This window comes from Leguminivora glycinivorella, chromosome 2 (assembly GCF_023078275.1).
Source record: "Leguminivora glycinivorella isolate SPB_JAAS2020 chromosome 2, LegGlyc_1.1, whole genome shotgun sequence".
In the NCBI taxonomy this organism is placed as follows: Eukaryota; Metazoa; Arthropoda; class Insecta; order Lepidoptera; family Tortricidae; genus Leguminivora; species Leguminivora glycinivorella.
Genome location: NC_062972.1, coordinates 13,463,105 through 13,484,968, shown reverse-complemented (window position 1 = coordinate 13,484,968; position 21,864 = coordinate 13,463,105). Strand labels below are relative to the sequence as shown.

Here is a 21,864-nt window from a genome sequence, read left to right as displayed (position 1 = left end):
GTATAATGTGAATAAAACTAATTAATAACCGCTTTATGAAACATCATCGCAATGTAGTTTGAGCGATTTAAGCTTTCTGAAGAAAAACCAAGAACTGCATATATATTATAAGCCATGAGACCAGAATTTATGCATGCATTATAGCGATGTACTTGTGTTCAATTAATATTATATATAGTTACCCCTTTATTTATTTTTTATTAAATAACACATTATATCGCCTTGAATAATATCGAACTTACGAAGATCTTTTTTTCATTGGAAGTCGACAAAATGATCTATCATATCATTAAGGTAATAATTTTTATATGATACGGGCAAGCGAGATTACGTGTCCGTCTAATAATAGGTTGATTTTCCGTGTTACTAAAATCACATAACGCATATACTCTCATAATGTCATTGATAAAACAATTTTTTTTAGATGCTTTTGTAGGTATTTATGAACATAGTAAAATTTTTACCTCAAATAATAAAAGCACTCATGAACATGGCATTGCGCCTCAAATTATCTGTAATTGACTAACATTTTATTTAAGTTTTCCCAACTACATATCCCGATTGTTAACGTAAGGCGTGTAATGAAATATTAGAATATTATTTTTGGTTGATTATTTTGAATCGATTGCTTATATCAGTAAGAATTCTACTACTTATATTATTGTTTAATGTATTATTTATTAAGATTAAAATTAAACGTTAGCACGTTCATCAACGTGTATTAAAATTAAAAGCTTCGCACGTACATCTACGCGCTTCAAAAGTCGCACGTTCATCCACGCGCTTAAAATACTCGCACGTCCATCCACGCGCTTAAAAGACTCGCACGTTCATCCACGTGCTTTACACTAACACGTCCGTCCACGTGCATCAAACATTGATTCCTTAAGATACATGTTACATTGTGCCATAGGTATCCTCCTTGTTGATATCTACCAATAAGTACCATAATAGCGTTAATTGTATACCTTGTACTACGATCAAAATATTTTATTATTCACGCGTTATTACTTATTACATGATCAATTGATCATGACCAACTCTACATATTAACCGTTCTTTTACATGATTATGACCAACTTACATATTGACCGTTCTTTTACATGATTATGACCAACTCGACATATTGACCGTTCTGTTACATGAGTATCACCAACTCTACATATTGACCGTTCTTTTACATGATTTTGACCAACTCTACATATTGACCGACATGATTAATACACCTATTAATATAACTCTTGATAATGACTGACTCTACATCTGACTCTACATCTGACTCTACATCTGACTCTACATCTGACTCTACATCTGACTCTACATCTGACTCTACATCTGACTCTACATCTGACTCTACATCTGACTCTACATCTGACTCTACATCTGACTCTACATCTGACTCTACATCTGACTCTACATCTGACTCTACATCTGACTCTACATCTGACTCTACATATGACTCTACATATGACTCTACATATGACTCTACATATGACTCTACATATGACTCTACATATGACTCTACATATGACTCTACATATGACTCTACATATGACTCTACATATGACTCCTACATATGACTCCTACATATGACTCCTACATATGACTCCTACATATGACTCTACATATGACTCTACATATGACTCTACATATGACTACATATGACTCTACATATGACTCTACATATGACTCTACATATGACTCTACATATGACTCTACATATGACTCTACATATGACTCTACATATGACTCTACATATGACTCTACATATGACTCTACATATGACTACATATGAAGACATATGACTCCAATTGTGAAGTGATGTCATCTCATTTGCCTGAATTATCACCATTGCAATATATAAATCATCATTGCAATTAATATTGAATTAGTGTTATTTCAGAAACAAACAATGATATCATTGATTAAATTCACAGCATTATACATTAGTTGTCGATTTCCCATCGAATACATACCCATGATCATCATGGTAATATACGAAGAATGATTTGATATACATTGATCAGATACTTGCGCCATCACTGGCCATTGTAGAATAGTAATAATAAATGTAACCTTTTGCCTGCCGTCAACAAGCAAGAGGAGACCAAGCACTTCAATTTTCATGGAATTAAACTTTGTAAAATCTATAACACAGTTAAAATATTTGAGATTTATACTAATGATGATTGATCATATAAGGAAAAACATTTTTGTTTTATAACGAGACTACTCGTATATCCGAAAATGATTTCACGAACAACCAGAGGTGACCAAACTTTTTAAAAGAAATGATAACGATCATATTATTAGATTGTTGTTATAGATTGACAACTGCTGTAACGATACCACTGCTATAACGATAAACATGTTTTTTAAAACGACGACGTACAACATATGCTTCACAGATGAAGATTTAGAACTTAGTTTGATTGGAAATTAATGTTATATGGTAACATTCAATCATGTTCTTGCCAATCAGATTAAACATAGCAAAACTTTAATTTTCTAGTTACGGTTAAGCTTAAGACTTCCTTTTTACAATAAGAAGTCACATTATTAAAACAGATGGATATACAATCCGGCATTTAAATACAATAAAGTTAATTTCATTAAATTTTAAATTCAGTGACAGAATTGAATGACAGTGACACAACTTCGATTTAACGATTAATGTAATGGATTCGATTCACACAAAGTATTTAAAAACTTAGTCCAGGATTTGGGCACGGTCCGGCATTATGCCACGTCTCAGATGGAAATGACTTTTGTATACATTAAAAATACTATGATCAATATCGTACTTAACGCATCAAATATCAAGTAACCCTGTATTATAATTTTCAATTTGAACTAAAATCAACATGTCATAATATGTATACCTACATATTTTTTTTTACCAATATTGTGTCCCTTGACTCAAGAAATTGCAATATTAGAATATTTTATGATTACATATTTTTACACAGCTTATATAATTAAATATTTATTTTAAATTGTATTCCAGATCTGTATAATCTGATAAGTTCGAATATGTATCATAATTAAGTAACAAGTATTTGACCCATGATTATTTTCTTACTGGTGTCACCACTTTTCAAAAACCGAGATGTGAATTTGAAGCAAAATTTTGTTAGCCGTTTTTAACAACTCGAGGCATTGCTAATACAAAGGAAAAATCGTTTAATCAAGAGTTTATTCCTATTGACAAAGTGCCAGTTTACTCATAACTCCACGATTTCTTAAAGACATACTGTCACAAATTGACCGCTGCAGCATATCGTAGCGCTTAATGTGTAAAATAATATGCAATTTTCTGAACAAGTTGTGTTCCATTTTGGATTCATAAAAATAAGAAATCGTTATAACTTTTAATAATACACAGTACTGAGGGTAAGTAAATGTAATGATGACATCTTTTTTTTTTTAACAATAATGTTAAATAATGAGAAGTGATTGACTACTGCACGTTTTATCAATAATTATACTTTTGTTTTATGCGTATTATTGATCTATTGATATAATTTACCACAATTATTTTATTCCATCAGATTTTGCAATATAGTCATGACGGTAGATTATCAAACCAGTTCTACAACGCCAAAGAAAGAAAAATAAATGTCTCACTTACCATAACAATTTCAGTGCACGTTTCGTAAAGTAAGATAATGGTACTTCCACAAAAAAAAAACCAAAGGAAAGAAAACCTTACGTTCGTGTGGCGTGGCAAAAATCTTTACAGATTCTTGTTTCGTCCCACTTCTGACCTGTTGGGGACATTACCGGGTTGATGATGAAAACTATTACTTGTACCATCACTTTACTTTATTCGCTTATAACAAACCAATTTACAATAAATAATTCAAGACTTCTTCACTACAACTCGTCTGTACTCGAACTGGCCACCGTCACTGTATGTCCGCCATTTTTATAACAATCCAACATGGCGGAAACCAGTGACTAGTATGAGTCAATTGATATTCTTTAATACTTTCATCATAAATAACAGTAAGATAAATCAAAATATAAGGCATTAATAAATAATTACTCTTACAATATCTTAATTACTTTTGAATTAAAATTTATATTCAATACTGCGGTTTTTCAAATATTAATATGTAAGTAATAAATAAATATAACAAATAAACGATCCGGGGTTTCCGATAGGCTTAATTTAGAAGTGGTTATTAAAATACCAACGATATGGGTAGATAACCTTTTGTAAAGGTAACTGCTAGATTTGGTAACCGTTTCAGATAAAGTTTCCTTCCAGTCATTTGAGTTTTTTACTCTATCCAAAGGTTTTCAACAGTTATAATTCTAAATTCGACTTATTATTGAATAACCACTGTTAGCATTGTCTCTACGCTACAACCGACGCTTCGAGTACAAATTCAAAAAATGCTTATACTTTCACTAAAATATTACTTTTATGTTTAGTAAAATGGCACTATACCATGACTATACATTATCCTTTGTTAAGCTTATCTGTTGAGTGGTTGTGGCTGAAAAATACCATGCGTTAACGTGGTAATATGGGATGGGCTTAACCGTGCACCGTGATACCCTTGAATCTGCTTATTATGTGTCTGCAATATTCGTTGACAAAATCTCTCTAGTTACCCTCTGATTAATAAGATTTAATAGGTAGATAAGTATCCACGGTACCATTCAATTATTGATGCACGGAGTAAGAAATTTGTCAATTTAGTATAAAAATTAAGAATGTGACGATAGGATGACATCCACGGAAACGTCATTTTAACACATACCATACCTTGTCAATAATTATGTTATACATTTTACGCCAACTTACTTAACTGTTATAGCCACTATTTAATTAAGTAATTACGTTATATAGTAATAAGATTGATGGTAGTAAAAAAAGTCTACTTTAAGAGTGTTCAAGGCGCAGGATTGTCATTTTATTAAGATGTAAACACTGTTTTATGACTGATATATTGTTTCAAAAATAATAATTAATATAATAACTAATCCATTTATTACTGATTGCTTAATAGGCACTGCTTAATAAAGTGAGCTTCGTTATACTATTTACATGCAATAACTTTAAAATTATTTTTTCATGGTATTTAAACTTAGACCTTTGCTGCTTTCATTTACTTATTATGGATTACACCTATTTAAAAAATTTACTTACTCGTTTGATGTCGTAACAGTAACAGCAGATTTCAAATGAACTGACGTCACAAATGCCTCGCGATAGATCCTGTAGTACCATGACGACACGGAATCTCATTGTTTGTCCGATCCTTGCAGAGACTACATAAAGTTGAATCTCCGACTCTGGTGGCATATCTCCACACCAAACTTTTCTTCGTTGTTAAGAGTTTCAAACATTAACAGTAACAATACAAAAACTTAACAAAACAACAACGACAATAACTTTTAAATTCACCGCTAAAGTAAAATGTCAAGGCCTTCAAGTGTTGATCAACTGGGATCTTACAAGTGACTAATTGAAATAAACTAAAATTCTAAACTGCCCCATCCAGATTAAATAAAAAAATCCTAAAATGTAAAAATAACACATCGCTCACTTCACTCAGCTTCACGTACAAAAGGCTGCTCGTAAATTTTACTGTTTTATTACCACGTGGTGGAACTGCACTTATTATTTACAAAATACCACCACAGTAAGATAGCTGAGCTCGTTCGTCAAACAATACAGTGCTTTAAAGGAATATACTATCTAAAAGTATTATTTAATGTACCGAAACTGATAAGAACTGCAGCTGTCATTTTTTTTGTCTTAGCCGTGGCCCCGCGCACATGTGTGCATATTTTTTTGCCTGGAGTATTAGTCATCATAAACTTGCTCTTTTGTTCACCTACACTGCTGTTTGTCTTGTTTACATTTAAGATTACGTTATATTCTTACATAGTAGCAAGCTTAAATATTAATTAATTAAAGCCACTTGGTAGATAAATCACTTTTTCTCAAACATGCAATGAAATATTGTCTTTACGTTCCTTAAAATGGGCTGGGAAGTATCGCTTTTTGGGCGCAACAACTCGAGAGGACTGTAAAGGGATTTCATATTATTTTTTAAGCCTAGGCCTGCAAAGTAACTTTTTTTTATAAAATATTGTCCTTTAGAGCATTTTTTTTTATTTCATTGTATGTTTGAGAAAAGCACTATACATGCCTCGGCGTGAAAACGGATTCCTGGCCTCGTATCCCTATCCGGGTATATATCCACTTGGCCGGAAATCCTCATTTTCCCGGCCTCTGATGTAATGTACTATTTATAAAAATCTTTTTCATTTTCATACATAATAAATGAAAGAATAAATGTGAAAACCTTAAGAATAACATAATAATGCTTGACCAGAAATATATGGCTAAGCGTCGTGTTGCTGAATTTCATCAGAGCTATTGTCCCGGATCCGTAAGTTCACATTTTTGACACATTTGTTTTGAAGTATGTTTCGATGTGGCTAAGACGTATCGTTTGCCAAATCTAACGATTAATTTCGAATTGGTTGAATCGATTAGGCCCTATGGACAAGGAGGCGCTTAAACAAATATACGATTTCATCAACTTACTGAAACGTCATTTAAATCGAAATTACACTCTGCCACAGCACTAGTTTAAAAATAAAACTTAATGATAAATGGTTTAATAAGTAAATCTTGCGTTATAAATTAATATCATAAAATACTTACTAACGAAGATCCGCAAAAATGTAACATGTTTTAGATTATGTTTAAAGTAAGCGAAATATTATTTTTCTACTCGTCGACTGTAATCTGTCAATTAGGACACCAGAGACTAAACTATAAGTGCTAACTTTTCAGTGTTGGATACTCTATGGCAGTTCCGACTCAACTATAATAATATATGTAATCTCATTATAGTTGACTTTAAGTTAACTGTAATAATTTCAAAAATAGAACATCATACAATTTATATACTAATTTGCGATACCTGGCAAATTTTTCTGCATCTGAAATACATTTTTTTTATTTGTCGCGTTATCAGCCAATCAGAGACGGTTGTTACAAACAATTGGTTGCTAGGTAATTCGATGTTGAACGTGCATGAATGATGATATTTCCGTCCATTGATGATGAAGATGATGACTCGTAGAAAAAGTATTGTATACAATAGTGATATAATTAAGCTTTTCACTCTCGTACCGTACTATTAGGCCACTCAGCAAAGCTTCGTGGCTTAAACATGGTACTCGACTGAAAAGCTTTGTATTATATCGCGATTGTATAAAATACTATTTTAAGTACTTGATTTTTTTTACCATTATTACAGGATTTTACGTTTTGTGGACGCTGTCATGTGTGAAAAAGAGGTTCTTACACTTCTTACAGCTCTGGGACAATAATTACTCCATACTATACTAAACTGTCACCACATACAGTTTTAAGTTAAGTGTCGAGTATTTGAGGATTCTGACGACACATGTCAAAAAATAAACAATATTAAGACGTAACGTAACACAGGTTGACATTTATCATACATGTATATAGTGTAAGGCATCGGACAGTTTGCTAGTTTTAATTTCAATAAAATCGGAAACAGAATAACGCCATAAATCACTTAATCTTCTCTTATAAAATAAACTCCCCAGCCGCGTCTGTGTGTTCGTGATAAACTCAAAAACTACTGAACGGGTTTTCATATGGTTTTCACTTATGAATAGAGTAATTCTTGAGGAAAGTATAAGTATATAATTTGTTAAAGTTTTGTTTGAATTGGTTGAAATATGACGATATTTTCTAATCGAGTTGGACAAAATCCCGCTGGCTGAGAGCTTTAATCGAAAACGCTGCCGAAACCGTTTGAGCTATATCAAAATAATGTATTGGAAAATTGTGTCTCTCTATAGGTCTACAAAAAAGTCCGCGATGGCATATGTCTATCTTTTACGGATAACTTATTATAACAATTTTTATCATAATCCCCGTGCGTAGCCGGGGAGGGCCACTAGTTATATGTATTGTATAAAAATCGAAGCAAAAATTCATAAATATAAGTTTAATTATATGTAAAAAAACAATTTCGTCCAGTATTAAGTATAGGTATTAGTGATAATTCAATAATAGTCATGATTTGGTTTTCTCCCGGGCGAGTTGAATCTACAAAACGTACGATAAGTACCCAACGGAACCGCCACCCGAAGCTCTGCACACGAACTTAGTTCGGGCGGCGGCGTGTCACGGCCCGCGGCGTGTCACGTGAATCCGGGCGCTAAGGCAAGTACGTACGTACGTGCGTACGAGGTACGTACCTTGCCGTGTTCGTGAAATTCGTGATCTTAGTACCGCCGGTGTTAAGATCACGTAGCTACGGTTCGGCGTGAATCACGTGTATCCAGAGCCCTACTAAAGATGCATTGCTAGAAGTCAGATGTGTTTATATGTTTTTTATATTGTTTTGTATGTGTTTTTGTATTTTACTTTTATATTCATATTATAAACAACCTAACTTAAGAAGGAAAATAAATAAAGGAAATACTAATACTAATATACCTCTATTATAAATGAGAAAATGTGTGTGTCTGTTTGTTTGTCCGTCTTTTACGGCAAAATGGAGCGACGGATTAACATGATTTTTTAAGTGGAGATAGTTGAAGGGATGGAGAGTGACATAGAGGATACTTTTTGTCACTTTCTAATGCGAGCGAAGCCGCGGGCAAAAGTCGTAGTGGGACCTATAAAATATAATCTCGCTAGAAAATAATTAGGTATGTATAATTTAGGTGAAATTAATTTTCATTTAACTTACTTTTGTACGTTTGGATTTCAACAGTTTATCTAAAGCAAATAATTCAAACTTTGCATCAAATATCAATTTGTCTTAAGATTAACACTAAAACATAAATTTAATAGTGCTGAAGTCTGCAAATATCGAAGGGTCTAACGGTCCTTAAAATTTGAATATTATATGTATTTGCCCGAACATGCCACCAGATAAATGAGCTAGACTACTAGTTGACCTTGTTTCAAATTTCACAGCGTAGCTTTAGGCATGTACCTAGTAATAGTAACTAATGCATGTGTAAGTAAGTAGGGTGCATGGGTAGGTAGGTACTTTCTTGAGTGAGAGAGTGAGAATGAGAGGTGAGACTACAGCACGCTCATTTAATCACCTATAATTATACAAGACGAGTGATTTGGGCGTTGCGCGCGGGCCGTGCCGCCGCGCTCCGCGCATGCTGGCGCGCCCGAGCGCGCACACTAATTTGCTAGCTACAGCACCGTTGGTCGCGGCAATTAATATTTTAAACAAGTTCTCGGTTGAAATAGATCTCTTCAGCTGTACTCTTACTAAGTTCACAGAGGCCACTTACAAACATTTGTGTAATTTAAATAATTGAAATTTTACTAATTTAAATAAAAATATTACCCCCATCAAGATATAAATCGATTCTACTCTCGATTCTGAACAAACTGTTTTCAGGTTTTTAGTATATTAATGGTAGATTTGATATTCCTATTTTAGAACGAAATTTGTATTATTTTAGTAACTTTATATTATATTTAATTTTGTGATATGTAATGCTAATGAATAATAATGTATTTTTAGTGTTAAGGTGACTAGTATATAAGCGCTTTGGTTAACACTGTAATGCTTATGTACCTATGCTAAAATAAATGAAATGAAAATGAAAATTTTTATGTATATACGACTGAGCAACTTTTACTATGGGAACAAATCCGAAATCGTGAAAAAAATTGGTTGTTTGTTGTTTCATATACATTTGGCCGTCTAAATCTTGTCATTTTCTCACGGAGTATTTTTTTCTAGAGAACAAAATTTGCTGAGTATGACCTTTTTTCACTCCGTAAATTATTCCAGCTAAAGAAATAAACACCAAGTAAATTAGTATATATTTAGTGGTAACCAAATAAATTGGAATTGATAAGAGGACTTTTACGATAAAGTCATGTACCAAAATTAAATCTTGGCAAAGAATTTATTATCATCTACCCTTATCAATTCTACTCTTACCTAGCTTGCGCAATTTCTCATTTTAATTTAATTTGTATTTAAGTACAAGCTTCTACGACGTTACAAAACTTATTGACGCCTATATTTTTACATCTACAATGTTTGCAAACGCGGTTTGCTAAGACATTTCTTACAAGCGCTTTGATGATTTTGCTACCTAACTTTGCTTGCGAATTAAAAATTAAATGATAAACTGTATAGGAGTCAATAGAAACTTTTGTAAGTCACAATTTAGATAGTGTCTACAATGGTATAGTGCATCAATAGTCCCAAAAAGATATTGGGATAGAAAATGACATTATCCGAATCTTATATTGAAAGCTAAGCCTGGCTAACTAATGGTTTATCAGCCTTATTGATACGATTTTAAAGCATGTCATTCAGTCCCAACTTCAGTCCCGACTCCCGGCCTGATACCTCCGTCAAAAGAGAGTATTGACCCCATGAATGGGGCACGGTGACCGCGCTGTGAGCAGGACAGTCCCGTAGGCTGAACAAGCGCCGGGATAAGCTGGGACACGATTAATGACCCTCCCTAATGACTCAAATTTAAAAATAAACACGCTGATTTAGCCTAAAGTCTGTACGTCTCGTAGTAACAACCTAGATGTTAAGCTACTGTATTAAAGTTTGGTAAAAAAAACTTAAGCTTAGCACTTAGGTACCTAGTTATGATTATAAAAAATAATAAATGCTTATTTTCAGACATATCTTGTGAACAACCGTCGCAAAAACCGTCAAAAAAATTATTTCTAACTCTATAATCCCTATCTTCACAAACTCTACAGACTCTACGCCTTAGTCATAACTAAGTAATCCATAATAATATAATCTCACTGGGAAGAATAAGCTTTTGTGCTTCAGATTACCTGCATGAAATATGATATTTTTCAAGCAATTATGGCAAAAATACAAGTAATAGTATTACATAGATATTGTTCCAAGTAAATATGAAATTCGCGACAAACCCTTTCATTATAAAGTAGGTATCTGTTTATTTTATCAATGAACTAGAAAATTCTGCAAAGTTTCTGTTTATTAGACCAATACGATTAGGATCATATTCATTAAGGTGGAGATTAATGAGACGATAGAAGTTTAGAATTGTGGATTTAAAGGTTTTAGCCTCACTTTATAAGTAAGACCCGTATCTAAAGTTGTTTAACATTCATTTACTATGCCATAAATTGCCTACTCTACTTTAGGTTTAATAGGAAATTTATAGCTCCGTACCGCAAAGGGAAAAACAAATTACGAGTAGTTATATTTATTCAAGCTTTTGGCCATTTAGGGCTCATCCATAAGGTACGTCACACGAAGGTGATTTTTATGGTTTTACTGGCGTGTTTACTCATTTTTAAAGTTGAATAAAAGGTTTGGTAAACTATAATACTATTTATTTATTTAAACTTTATTGCACAACAAAGAAACATGCACAAATGGCGGACTTAATCCCAAAAGGCAATCTCTATCAGTCAACCATTGGGTTAAACAGAGAGTTTTTATTATGCTCGATTATGAAAACTCTAATGAAACGGAAGCGTTGAACAGTGAAAGGACTTATTCTGAGGATGAAGATGTATTAAATCATAAATAATTCATTTGCTTGAGCAGGTTTAGATCCGTAGCGTTAGGTACATATACAATAACGTTATCTTTATTCAACTATCTAAAAACAGAGTGCAAATATAATTCTTAAACTATTTTAACCTGACAAACCACAGAAAATAGTTATCTACTGTTAGGGTTCCGTATTTATCCTGGAATCTACCCATCAAGGGATGAAAGTTTCCAATTGTGAAACGGAGGTTGGAAACTTTCGTCCGGGGATTACCTAGCTGGGATTACCTATTATATTATAATATCGTACAAAGTTCATTGACCTCATCTGTCAAAATGTGTGTTTTAAGTTGGTTAGGGATTGTTTACATAATTGTTAGCAGTGTGGTGTGCCTACAGTCGGCGTTTCCGCAAACGATCGGCAAATATTGCCTGCCGCGCTTATCGTTATATATTGCCGCGATTCCTTACACTGCCACAATAACTTCGCTCATCGGTCCATTTACTAACCTTTGTTAGAGCTTAGCTAGAACAAGATGTTTTGTTAGTGGCAGTACACCACGTTTTATAGATTATATAGTACTATCTTTTGCCCGCGGCTTCGCTCGCGTTAGAAAGATACAAAAAGTAGCCTGATGTCACTCTCCATGCCTTAATCTATCTCCACTTAAAAAATCACGACAATTCGTCTCTCCGTTTTGCCGTGAAAGGCGGACAAACAAACAGACACACACACTTTCCCATTTATAATATTAGTATGGATAGGGGCACTTCAGAATTTGGGACCCCTCAATTAGCGTAAGTTGTTAACAAAAATTAACTCACTGTCAGTTTTGTGAGGATAATTAAGCATGAAATTTCAATTAAAAAAAAATGTTTTCACCACACCAACTGGTAAAGGCTTTCTTTGCTATTCGAAATTTCAATTAATTTCAAAAATTTTAACTCGATGTCTTAATCTGGCGGCTAGATTTTACCACAGAATATATAATAGTACAAGTACAGAAGGCCCACTGCTTTGATGTTCACAAAATGCCGCCTTTTTAAATGCCTACAAAATTCTAACAAAGAAACGAGCCGCACGTGCGCAGCGTCGGACGATAGGGTTGCCTATGGATTAAAAGGAATTAATACTCAGATAAAATATTATACTAAGTATAGTCAAGTTAAGGGTACTCTCTAGGTATATATACAATATTTATATATTTTTGTTTAAGTCCCAACATCGCAAGCCTTTTTTAACTTTTCCGTGGGACAATCAATAGTAGATCTGCGTAAGATTGTCCTATTTTATTCATGATGGCTATTTAACTAAGCATTATTAGCCATTCCACACGCGGACATCCCATATGAACCTTAAAAAATATTTGCGACGTAAAGTAACAATGGAAAGTACAAACGTGCGTTCCGTGAGAATGCGCGCAACCCCTGATTAGGCCGCGAACTCGCGGCCGCCAGCATGTACTTGTAGCGCGGCGATAGAATCGCGGAGTGAGCCGCCCCTGATTTTACCTATAAATGATGATTTTGAATCATAAATATTGAATAAATTGATGGATTTGATTTATTTGGATGTTTTATAGTCAGTATTTTGTTCGTGTTGGTGTGGTGAAAAATGTTGTGTTTCGCTCGGTGGCAAAGTTTGTTTAACCTTCGTGCCTTGATACCCTCGCAACGCTCAAGATTCCACTTTTTGAACCACTCGCTACGCTCGCGGTTCAATATTGGAATCTTTCGCTTGCTCAGGTATCAAATATTAGCACGTGCGGTTAAACAACTGCTTTGCCCCCTTGTAAAACAAATAACTATTTTGTGTTTATTTGCTTTAAGCGATAATCTACAATCAGAATGTGAAAAAAGTATTTTTTTAGACAGATTTTATGCTTAATTGTTACAATGAGGGCAACACCTTTCCTGTACGTAGCAAAATAAAGGTTTATTATTATTATGTATTTTTCTAACTTCATAGAATTTGTTTTTTTAACGTTACCTACATAAATGATAAATAATTTATTTGAACTAGCTGTCTGCATTTCTGTAGTTCACATTGTTATTGCCATATTGACTCGAATGGGCTATGAGATGTGAAGCTTTATTGTCTTCAGACGATAAACCACTTTTACAGGCCTTACCAAAAAATAGTACAGATTTATATACATTTATGTTGGTTTATTTGGAAAATATGTCCTTTATTTTTTGTATTCATTTGTGACTTTTATAGATATGCAGCGTAATAAATTTGTTCAAAATTAATTAAAAATCACTTTCTCTCCTTACTTTTTTTGTATCGACGTACTCGTATTGTGGTTTTTCACAAATTAGTAGATACGTAGACTATTTATGGATTTCACACAAATACATTTTTTTTTTTTTCAATTAAGTTCCTAACAATTTTAACTACACTCAGTTCAACTTTACTTGTCCAATTATGTACACAAACACTGCTGAAAAACATTATCTCACTTTTTTCTGGAATTGCATATTAACCATCACTAAAAATGTATTATATTCGTACACTTAAATAAACTCACAAAGTATAGTAATAAATGAAAAAAACACTGAAAAATATCATTTCTAAAACGATTTTCATCAATAATTGTAATTACGAACGGATGACATCAAAAACTCCTGACATTACGAAGTCTAAATTGTCTATGAGTCGTAATGTTGGGATGACAACTTATCATTATGAACGATCGATATTAACGTTTGAGTTTGTGTAGTTTGGAAAAAGTGCGTTGATATTAATTACAATTTATCAGATTTATTAACCGACTTCTTTACGTTTTATTTCCTACCTCTTTACAATAAATATTTTACTATCAGTATATTTTTTGTTGTATTAATGTTAATGTTAGGTACTATAAAATGAATACTGTACTAGTATTTTCCATAGGATTGTTGCAAATGTGAGGAAACCTAGTTAAATTTTGGTTTTTATGTAGATATTGTGTGACGTAAAATTAAAAATCCTCTGATGACGTTAGCAGCGTTTATTTACAAATTATCGGTAATACATCATGTTATCGACATTTCCAATCACTAGTAATTGTCTTTGATCATATTAAATTTGACGTTTCGTTTGTTTACATGATAGGACAAGTAAAGATGAACCGACTGTACTTATCTCATTATTAGTCTATGAATTTTTTTTTGTTTATAATAATAAAACCGGCCAAGAGCGTGTCGGGCCACGCTCAGTGTAGGGTTCCGTAGTTTTCCGTATTTTTCTCAAAAACTACTGAACCTATCAAGTTTAAAACAATTTTCCTAGAAAGTCTTTATAAAGTTCTACTTTTGTGATTTTTTCATTATTTTTTTAAGCATATGGTTCAAAAGTTAGAGGGGGGGGACGCACTTTTTTTTCCTTTAGGAGCGATTATTTCCGAAAATATTAATATTATCAAAAAACGATCTTAGTAAACCCTGATTCATTTTTAAATACCTATCCAACAATATATCACACGTTGGGGTTGGAGTGAAAAAAAATATCATCCCCCACTTTACATGTAGGGGGGGTACCCTAATAAAACATTTTTTTCCATTTTTTATTTTTGCACTTTGTTGGCGTGATTGATATACATATTGGTACCAAATTTCAGATTTCTAGGGCTAACGGTTACTGAGATTATCCGCGGACGGACGGACGGACGGACGGACAGACAGACATGGCGAAACTATAAGGGTTCCTAGTTGACTACGGAACCCTAAAAACAGCTTTTTTTTTAGGTGCTTCCAACACCCTTCAATAAAAAACATAGTACCAGTTACATAATTAAGAGCTGTCAGAAAATATAGGTAAGGCGATTGGTAGATGAGACAACCAAATAACATTCTAAAGTCCTTGCAGGACAAATTGACTGATTTTCATCGAAATAAGGCAGAATCAGTTTTGGCTGCATGCGATTAACTGCGGATGTCTTAATCTTATCTGTAATGTTAATAATATATTTTTTATTACATTTATGAATATTACTTAGCTTGATTAACGATAAGGTTTGCACACGGTGTGCCGTAACTAATGCCAAAATAGTTATTAACTTCCTAGAAAGATGCTCGTAAGAAAGGCTTTCATTTGGATACCAACAACTTAAATGATTAAGAACGATTGAAGGGTCCCAAGTAAAATCATATCGTGGATTTGGAGACCGCAGTTTGTATACTCCCGTCATAAAACGTTTCACGGTTGGATTATTTATAACATTATTATTCAATATGAATGACAAAACTGCTTTCGCAGTATTAATTGATCCAAATTGACAACCTTGATTAAAAATTAATGTGAAATAATCTAATACTTCTCATCACAGAACACCCCACTAGAAGCCAAATGCAAGCGATATTCTTCGAGACGCAAATCACCAATCCTTGCGGGGTGAGGCGGGCGCGAACGGAGCTGCCATTGGTCGTTTCAAATAATGGCGCGCCTTTATGATTAGCAGTAGGGATGGGAATGGGACATGTCTATTATAAACAATGGTACCGGTACCAGTACTGTGGTGAATTTGTTTTGCAACAAATTATAATATTATAATTAAATTATAATAAGGCCTAGTTACCCTTCGGGTTGGAAGGTCAGATGGCAGTCGCTTTCATAAAACTAGTGCCTACGCCAAATCTTGGTAGTAGTTTCCAAAGCGGACCCCAGGCTCCCATGAGCCGTGACGAATGCCGATGCCGGGATAACGCAAGGAGGATGATAATTGTGATAGCATCTCAATAAAAATCATTTTAGTAACTAATAACTAAACTGTGCATTTTTACTTACGTTTACTAAGTTAAATAACCAACTAAATATTCTAAACTAATCAATGAACTAAATACCACTACAGACTCTACAGATTCTAGATAATTATTCACTATTACAAATCTGCTTTCTTTTATATTTCATAAAATGGTAGCACATGGTACGAACGGCACAGTACGAAGTTCCCGCAACAGACATAAACTAACATGGCCCCATGCCTAGTCGTTTACGTGAAAGGGATAGCATATCACATTGTTAACTCGGTAAAGAGGGATGGACGCGCCTCGGCGCCGCTCAGCACAACCATATTGACCAGTATAAATGAACTCCGCGGACAATAAACAATATTCAACAAAATAATTGATTTGACTTAACTGTGGAATGTTGTTCCATCTTTTTTACATGTAGAAGTGTTAGAAGACTTGCCACACCACTTTATGCTGTAAGAGACCATTGTTTGCAACCAAAATTGATTATTTAAGATTTTTTCCCGAGCGGACACGGACACTGTTAGCGGGTCGTATACTTGGGCGCTACTGATCGGTGTCGCACGCGTTCAAACTTTTATAAACCTGATTTGTCGTATGCTTGGTGACTGTGGCCTTGCCTCATGCGAGTCTCCTGCCTTGTGTTCGACACTGTAAGGGCCATCTTGTTGTATTGATCTGTGGCACAACAACAATGCCGTCCGCTTTATCTATTATTATCATTTGCAATATCCTAAGTATTAGACAAAATGGTGGAAAAGCGTAAAAAAAAATACGACGACCAAGATATGGTAAACGCGTCGATATTGTACGCGTCAGGATCACGATGCCACGAAACAAATCTAGTACATTTTTTGTTTATTCGACTCGCAAAGAGGTCAATCTCTGGACTTTTGTTTAAAAAATTACGAATTTTCCGAAAGGCACTGTCGGCTAGCTCCCACTCAATGTCTGCATGTTTCCGGCGTGATTCTGCATCTGCTATATCGTTGTTTTCTGAACGAACATACGAAGCAAATATATGTATGTCGCGTTCCTCGCACCATTGCCATATCTGTCGGCTTAATTCACTCAGATGTGGGAATCGAACACCACCCATGTGATTGATATATGAAATCGCAGTGGTATTGTCTATCCTTAGCAAAATCTCACAATTTTTGTAATCTTTAGCAAATATTTTTAAACCAAAAAACGCGGCAGTTAACTCTAGACAATTAATGTGTTGCCCAAGCTCATGACTGGACCACTGACCACTGGCTGTCATATCTGAGCAACTTGCTCCCCAGCCTGTTAGCGACGCATCAGAAAATATCTCTAATTGATAATTTCCTGTCTTGATCGGATTACTACATGTTTCTATATTATATATTCACCAATCTAGATCATCATCTAAGCTACCCGGAATGCTAATGTATTGATCATAGTCATCATTTTTACTTAAATAAAGAAATTTGATTCTTTCCAATCTCTTAGTATACAACCAGCCGTATGGTACTGCCGGACAAACAGAAACTAATAATCCTATCAAATGTGCGAAATTACGAAGTTTACATCTTCGAATGGATTTAAAGTATAAAAGTTCGTCTTTAATCCTCTCTCGTTTTTCGCATGGAATATTAATTGTCAAATTTGCAGAATTGAAACTAAACCCAAGAAAATTTGTCGTTCGACTTGGTGTACCTATTGATTTAGCAACATTTATTGTAAATCCTAATGATTCTAACAAGTCTTTCGTTACATTAAAGTTATGTAAGCAGTTAGAATACGTGTCACCGAAGAGTAACAAGTCGTCTAAGTAAATGACTGATAAAAAACCTTGATTGCGCAAAAACTGCACAACAGGACGCATTAACTTCGTGAATATGTACGGAGCAATATTTAGGCCGAATGGACATACCAAGAATTCGTATGTTTTGTTTTTCCAAAGAAATCGTAAATATTTTCTGTAATCAGGATCAATATTTATCGCAAAATAGGCGTCTTTCAAATCTATTGAACACATGTAAGCGTTTTGTGATAAAAGTCTCATTGCTGTCCTATAATCTTCGAGTTTGAAGTGCGGGGTACATATAAACTTATTCAATGATTTTAAATTTAGAATGAATCTATTTTTTCCATTACTCTTTTTAATAAGAAAAATACTGGACAAGAATTGATCCTGACACGGATCACATTCTTGTATAGCACCAGCACTAATAAGTTTTTTGACTTCCTCGTTCATAATCGTCTCGTGTGCAACCGACTCGGGTTTGTTAACAGGAATATTCGATTGAGATATACAATCCGATATTGGAATACGCACACCACGGACCCAAGACAATACGGTGGGATCCTTGGTAATGCCTAACCATACTTTATAAAAGAATTGAAGTCTACCAGCCTGAGGTTGTGTATCAGCATCCGATGCTAGCGGCGCGAGGACCGGGCGTGCGGCCGCGGCGGCGGCGCTCGGCGGTCGCTCGCGCGGCGGGACGGCGGCGGCGGTCTGCGCCCGCCACGCGTGTAGCTCGTCCTCGCTGGCGTCTGGCGACTCTGGCGAGGCGGCGGCCGCGACGCCGACGACGGCTGCCCCCTCCAGTTTAAAGCCCTCGATGTCGACGGTCCTGCTCCTGCCTGTTGGTGCTTGGGCGTCCATTTAGGCTTTGTGACAGTCGGTCTCAATTCTGCTCCGGTTTTAGTCATTGCTTTTATTGACTTCAGACTTTCTTGTAAGTCTTTACCAAAAAGCAAACTATCGCGCTTTAAGTCCTTAATATTATCCTTGATCTCCTTATTTAAACTAGGCACCAAGAAATTACGCCTGCTCTGAGTCTCTGAAAAAGTAAGTGACATAATAGTCTACCTGTATCGCTCAGTGACTTTATAATCCCCTGTTTGTTGTTGTCTAAAGTTGAATCTGTTGTCAAGATATTCGACAATGTATTGGCAACTCCTGTTATAATAGTCGAGAGCAACCTTTGCTTGTCACTTAGAATATTATCCCGTTTTAAAACATTATCATTACACGCGACCTTAATCTCGGGATTGAGTATAGGAGCTTGCGCTAACTTTAAATTTTCTGGTATTTCGTAACGTTTTAAAATATCATTCTTAATATCGTCCTTCATACCATTAACTAGAATGTTGGACTATCTCGTCGATATATCGTCGTGAATGCTAGGACCAAATGTTTCTTCTTTTACGGGCTCATCGCCCAACAAACATAATAAACCGGGATCAAGCGCGGTCACAATCGGCGTAGATTCTTGTAAACCAATTTGTTCACCGGTCACCTGTGTGGTGGTAGCTGCGGATGTAGGCGCGGGAGCGGGCGCAGCCGGCGTGGTGGTCGCGGCCGCGGGCGCGCACGCCGGCGCGGCGGCGGCGGCGGGTGCGGGAGGGGGCGCGGGGCCGGCGCGTCCACCGCGCGGGGCCCGGCGGCGCTTCCATTCTGTATGACCACCGATCGCAGCCCGCCAGCAGCAGGCAGCGCACCCGACGTTGAAGCACCGGCCTCATCATCGGTTAAGTCGTATACAGTATTGTTGGTCAATGGGGATTCTATAACAATACGGTCAAATAGCCTTCACAATGCTGCTCTAATTTCAGCAACAAAAAATAAGTGTCCATTATCTTTGACCCTTATCTCTAGACATGATGTTTTCAATCAGAGACCAACGCTTATACTGGTCAGACATCATAAGCGGCTCGGTGATCTTTGTGAATTGCCCATTTGGTAGGGTAATAGGTAGTGTTTCTACCGCCTACTTCCTCGATGTTGGATGTTATACTATAACTACGTACGTATCTACATACGTATCTACATATCTATATACTTACGTATAAAATAGTACATATAAGCCGTTGTAATTAACGTAATTAATGTTCTTAAACATATAGGCAGTCGTGCTACAGTCTCGCGGACTGTAGTCTAGACTGATAGCATTGACAATTCGCCGCAACCAGGTATTTTACCTATAGTATTCCGGCATAGCCTCACGGACTGATGCTCTAGGAATATATGTGCTTCCCTTTTACACAGCGATCAACCTCTCGGATTGAACTGAAGGTATAAATTAGGGTCGGTAATAGCCTTACAGACTATACTCATTGCACAATGTATCTATTTAATAAAACAAAGCTGGCATGTACATAAGACACATTCTATCAAATGATTAGATGAAGATAGCTGAAAATCTTACCTTCATATTGCGAATCCTCTAGCAAGGGATCGGGTTCACCGATATCTTGGTCCGCATACTCATATTCATTATCTGTATATGAGGACGTACTAGGGCTATAACTACGATGACGGCGCCTGCGACGAATCTTCAATCTTTTCCTCTCGAGACTTCGGATTTTTCTTTCCAAGTAATCTTCCTCATCTTCCTCACGATGTTTGCGTTTTCCCATGTTATCCGCAAACACAAAACACTACACTAAACTTAGTAAAAACACAATTATTTCACTAACAAAGGAAAAGTACGTGCACGATGGCCGCCACACAAAACGTGTATGAAATACCCCCAATTTAGGCGAGATATTTTTTTGTTAAAAATGTTACTCTAAAATTGTGTACGATGGCAGCACATTCGCGTGCTACTACATGTAAAGTACAGTGTAATCACGAAGGGCGAATCACAGAAGTTTAATATAGGTATTTAATATTTCAATAAGAAAGTTATCGATAAGGTTTTAGAACATTCATCAATTTTCCACCTATATTTCGTACCTCTTTCATATATCACTTTTAAGCAAGGCATCCCGTTTCAGAACGTGTGATCAATGATCATAAAATGCTGATTTCCAAATTCTTATCAGAAAATCCGAATGACGATTTGCGTACATCATCGCAATACAGCGGGCGCCGACCTCTAATCGTATTCAGACTTGAATAATATCGATACCTTTGGGTTCAATTGGCGTAAAGGACAAAATGCAGGTTTTCAGGAGAAGCAAAAAACAACTTTTTTTTTAGAAAAATGTTTATATCTTTTTTGTTTTTTGACCTATATTTGTGACGTATATAGAAAAATATGTAGATTTTTAGTATCCTTCACCTAGTGTAGCAACCGTAGTGATAAACTAAACGGTTTAGAAGTTAGATGGTTGTAAAGGACACGTCAAAATGCTATGGACGTCCTTTACACCCACGATTTTTTTGAACAATTAGAGTTGATAGGGTCGTAAATGACGGTCTTAGATGATTTTTATACCGGAATGGTACAAATGGCAACTGTTTTTAGCTTAGTTTACAATTGAGAAACTTGAAAAATGTATCAAAACGTAGTTAATATGGCATAGAATAGCCACATTAGTGTTACAGTGTATATTTATCTAAATATTTAGCAGAGACAAAGAACAAGACTATTTTATATCCAGTTTTGCAATAAAGAAACAACATTTGCTTAAAAACTATCTAGTATTTTGGAAAGTTATTATTTTAGTACTCGCCGCTGTCTCAACTCTCAATAAGTTACGCATTCAGTATTTAATTCTAGCAGGGAAACGCTTTCGTAGTTTAAGTAAATATAAAAACACTAATGGTAATCACGTAAACTTTAATCAGCAACTGTGAACAGTAGACTATATTAAT

General features: G+C 35.2%; 1 protein-coding gene across 1 annotated transcript; it reads right to left on the bottom strand.

The window, feature by feature from the left end:
- Window positions 1-19,557: 19,557 nt before the first annotated feature.
- Window positions 19,558-20,897, bottom strand: LOC125238396 (protein enabled homolog). Its single transcript, XM_048145711.1, has 2 exons — window positions 20,471-20,897; window positions 19,558-19,829 (listed from the first exon to the last, which is right to left on the bottom strand). The coding sequence occupies exons 1-2, from the start codon at window positions 20,679-20,681 to the stop codon at window positions 19,558-19,560; spliced, it is 483 nt and encodes a 160-aa protein (XP_048001668.1). The 5' UTR covers window positions 20,682-20,897.
- Window positions 20,898-21,864: the final 967 nt, after the last annotated feature.

Excerpts from the sequence above, each read along its gene's own strand:
- LOC125238396 (XM_048145711.1), bottom strand. The coding sequence starts at position 20,681 with ATGGGAAAACGCAAACATCGTGAGGAAGATGAGGAAGATTACTTGGAA. Across the intron at positions 19,830-20,470 it reads AGAGGATTCGCAATATGAAG|AATCCCCATTGACCAACAAT; the intron begins GTAAGATTTTCA and ends GTATTGTTATAG.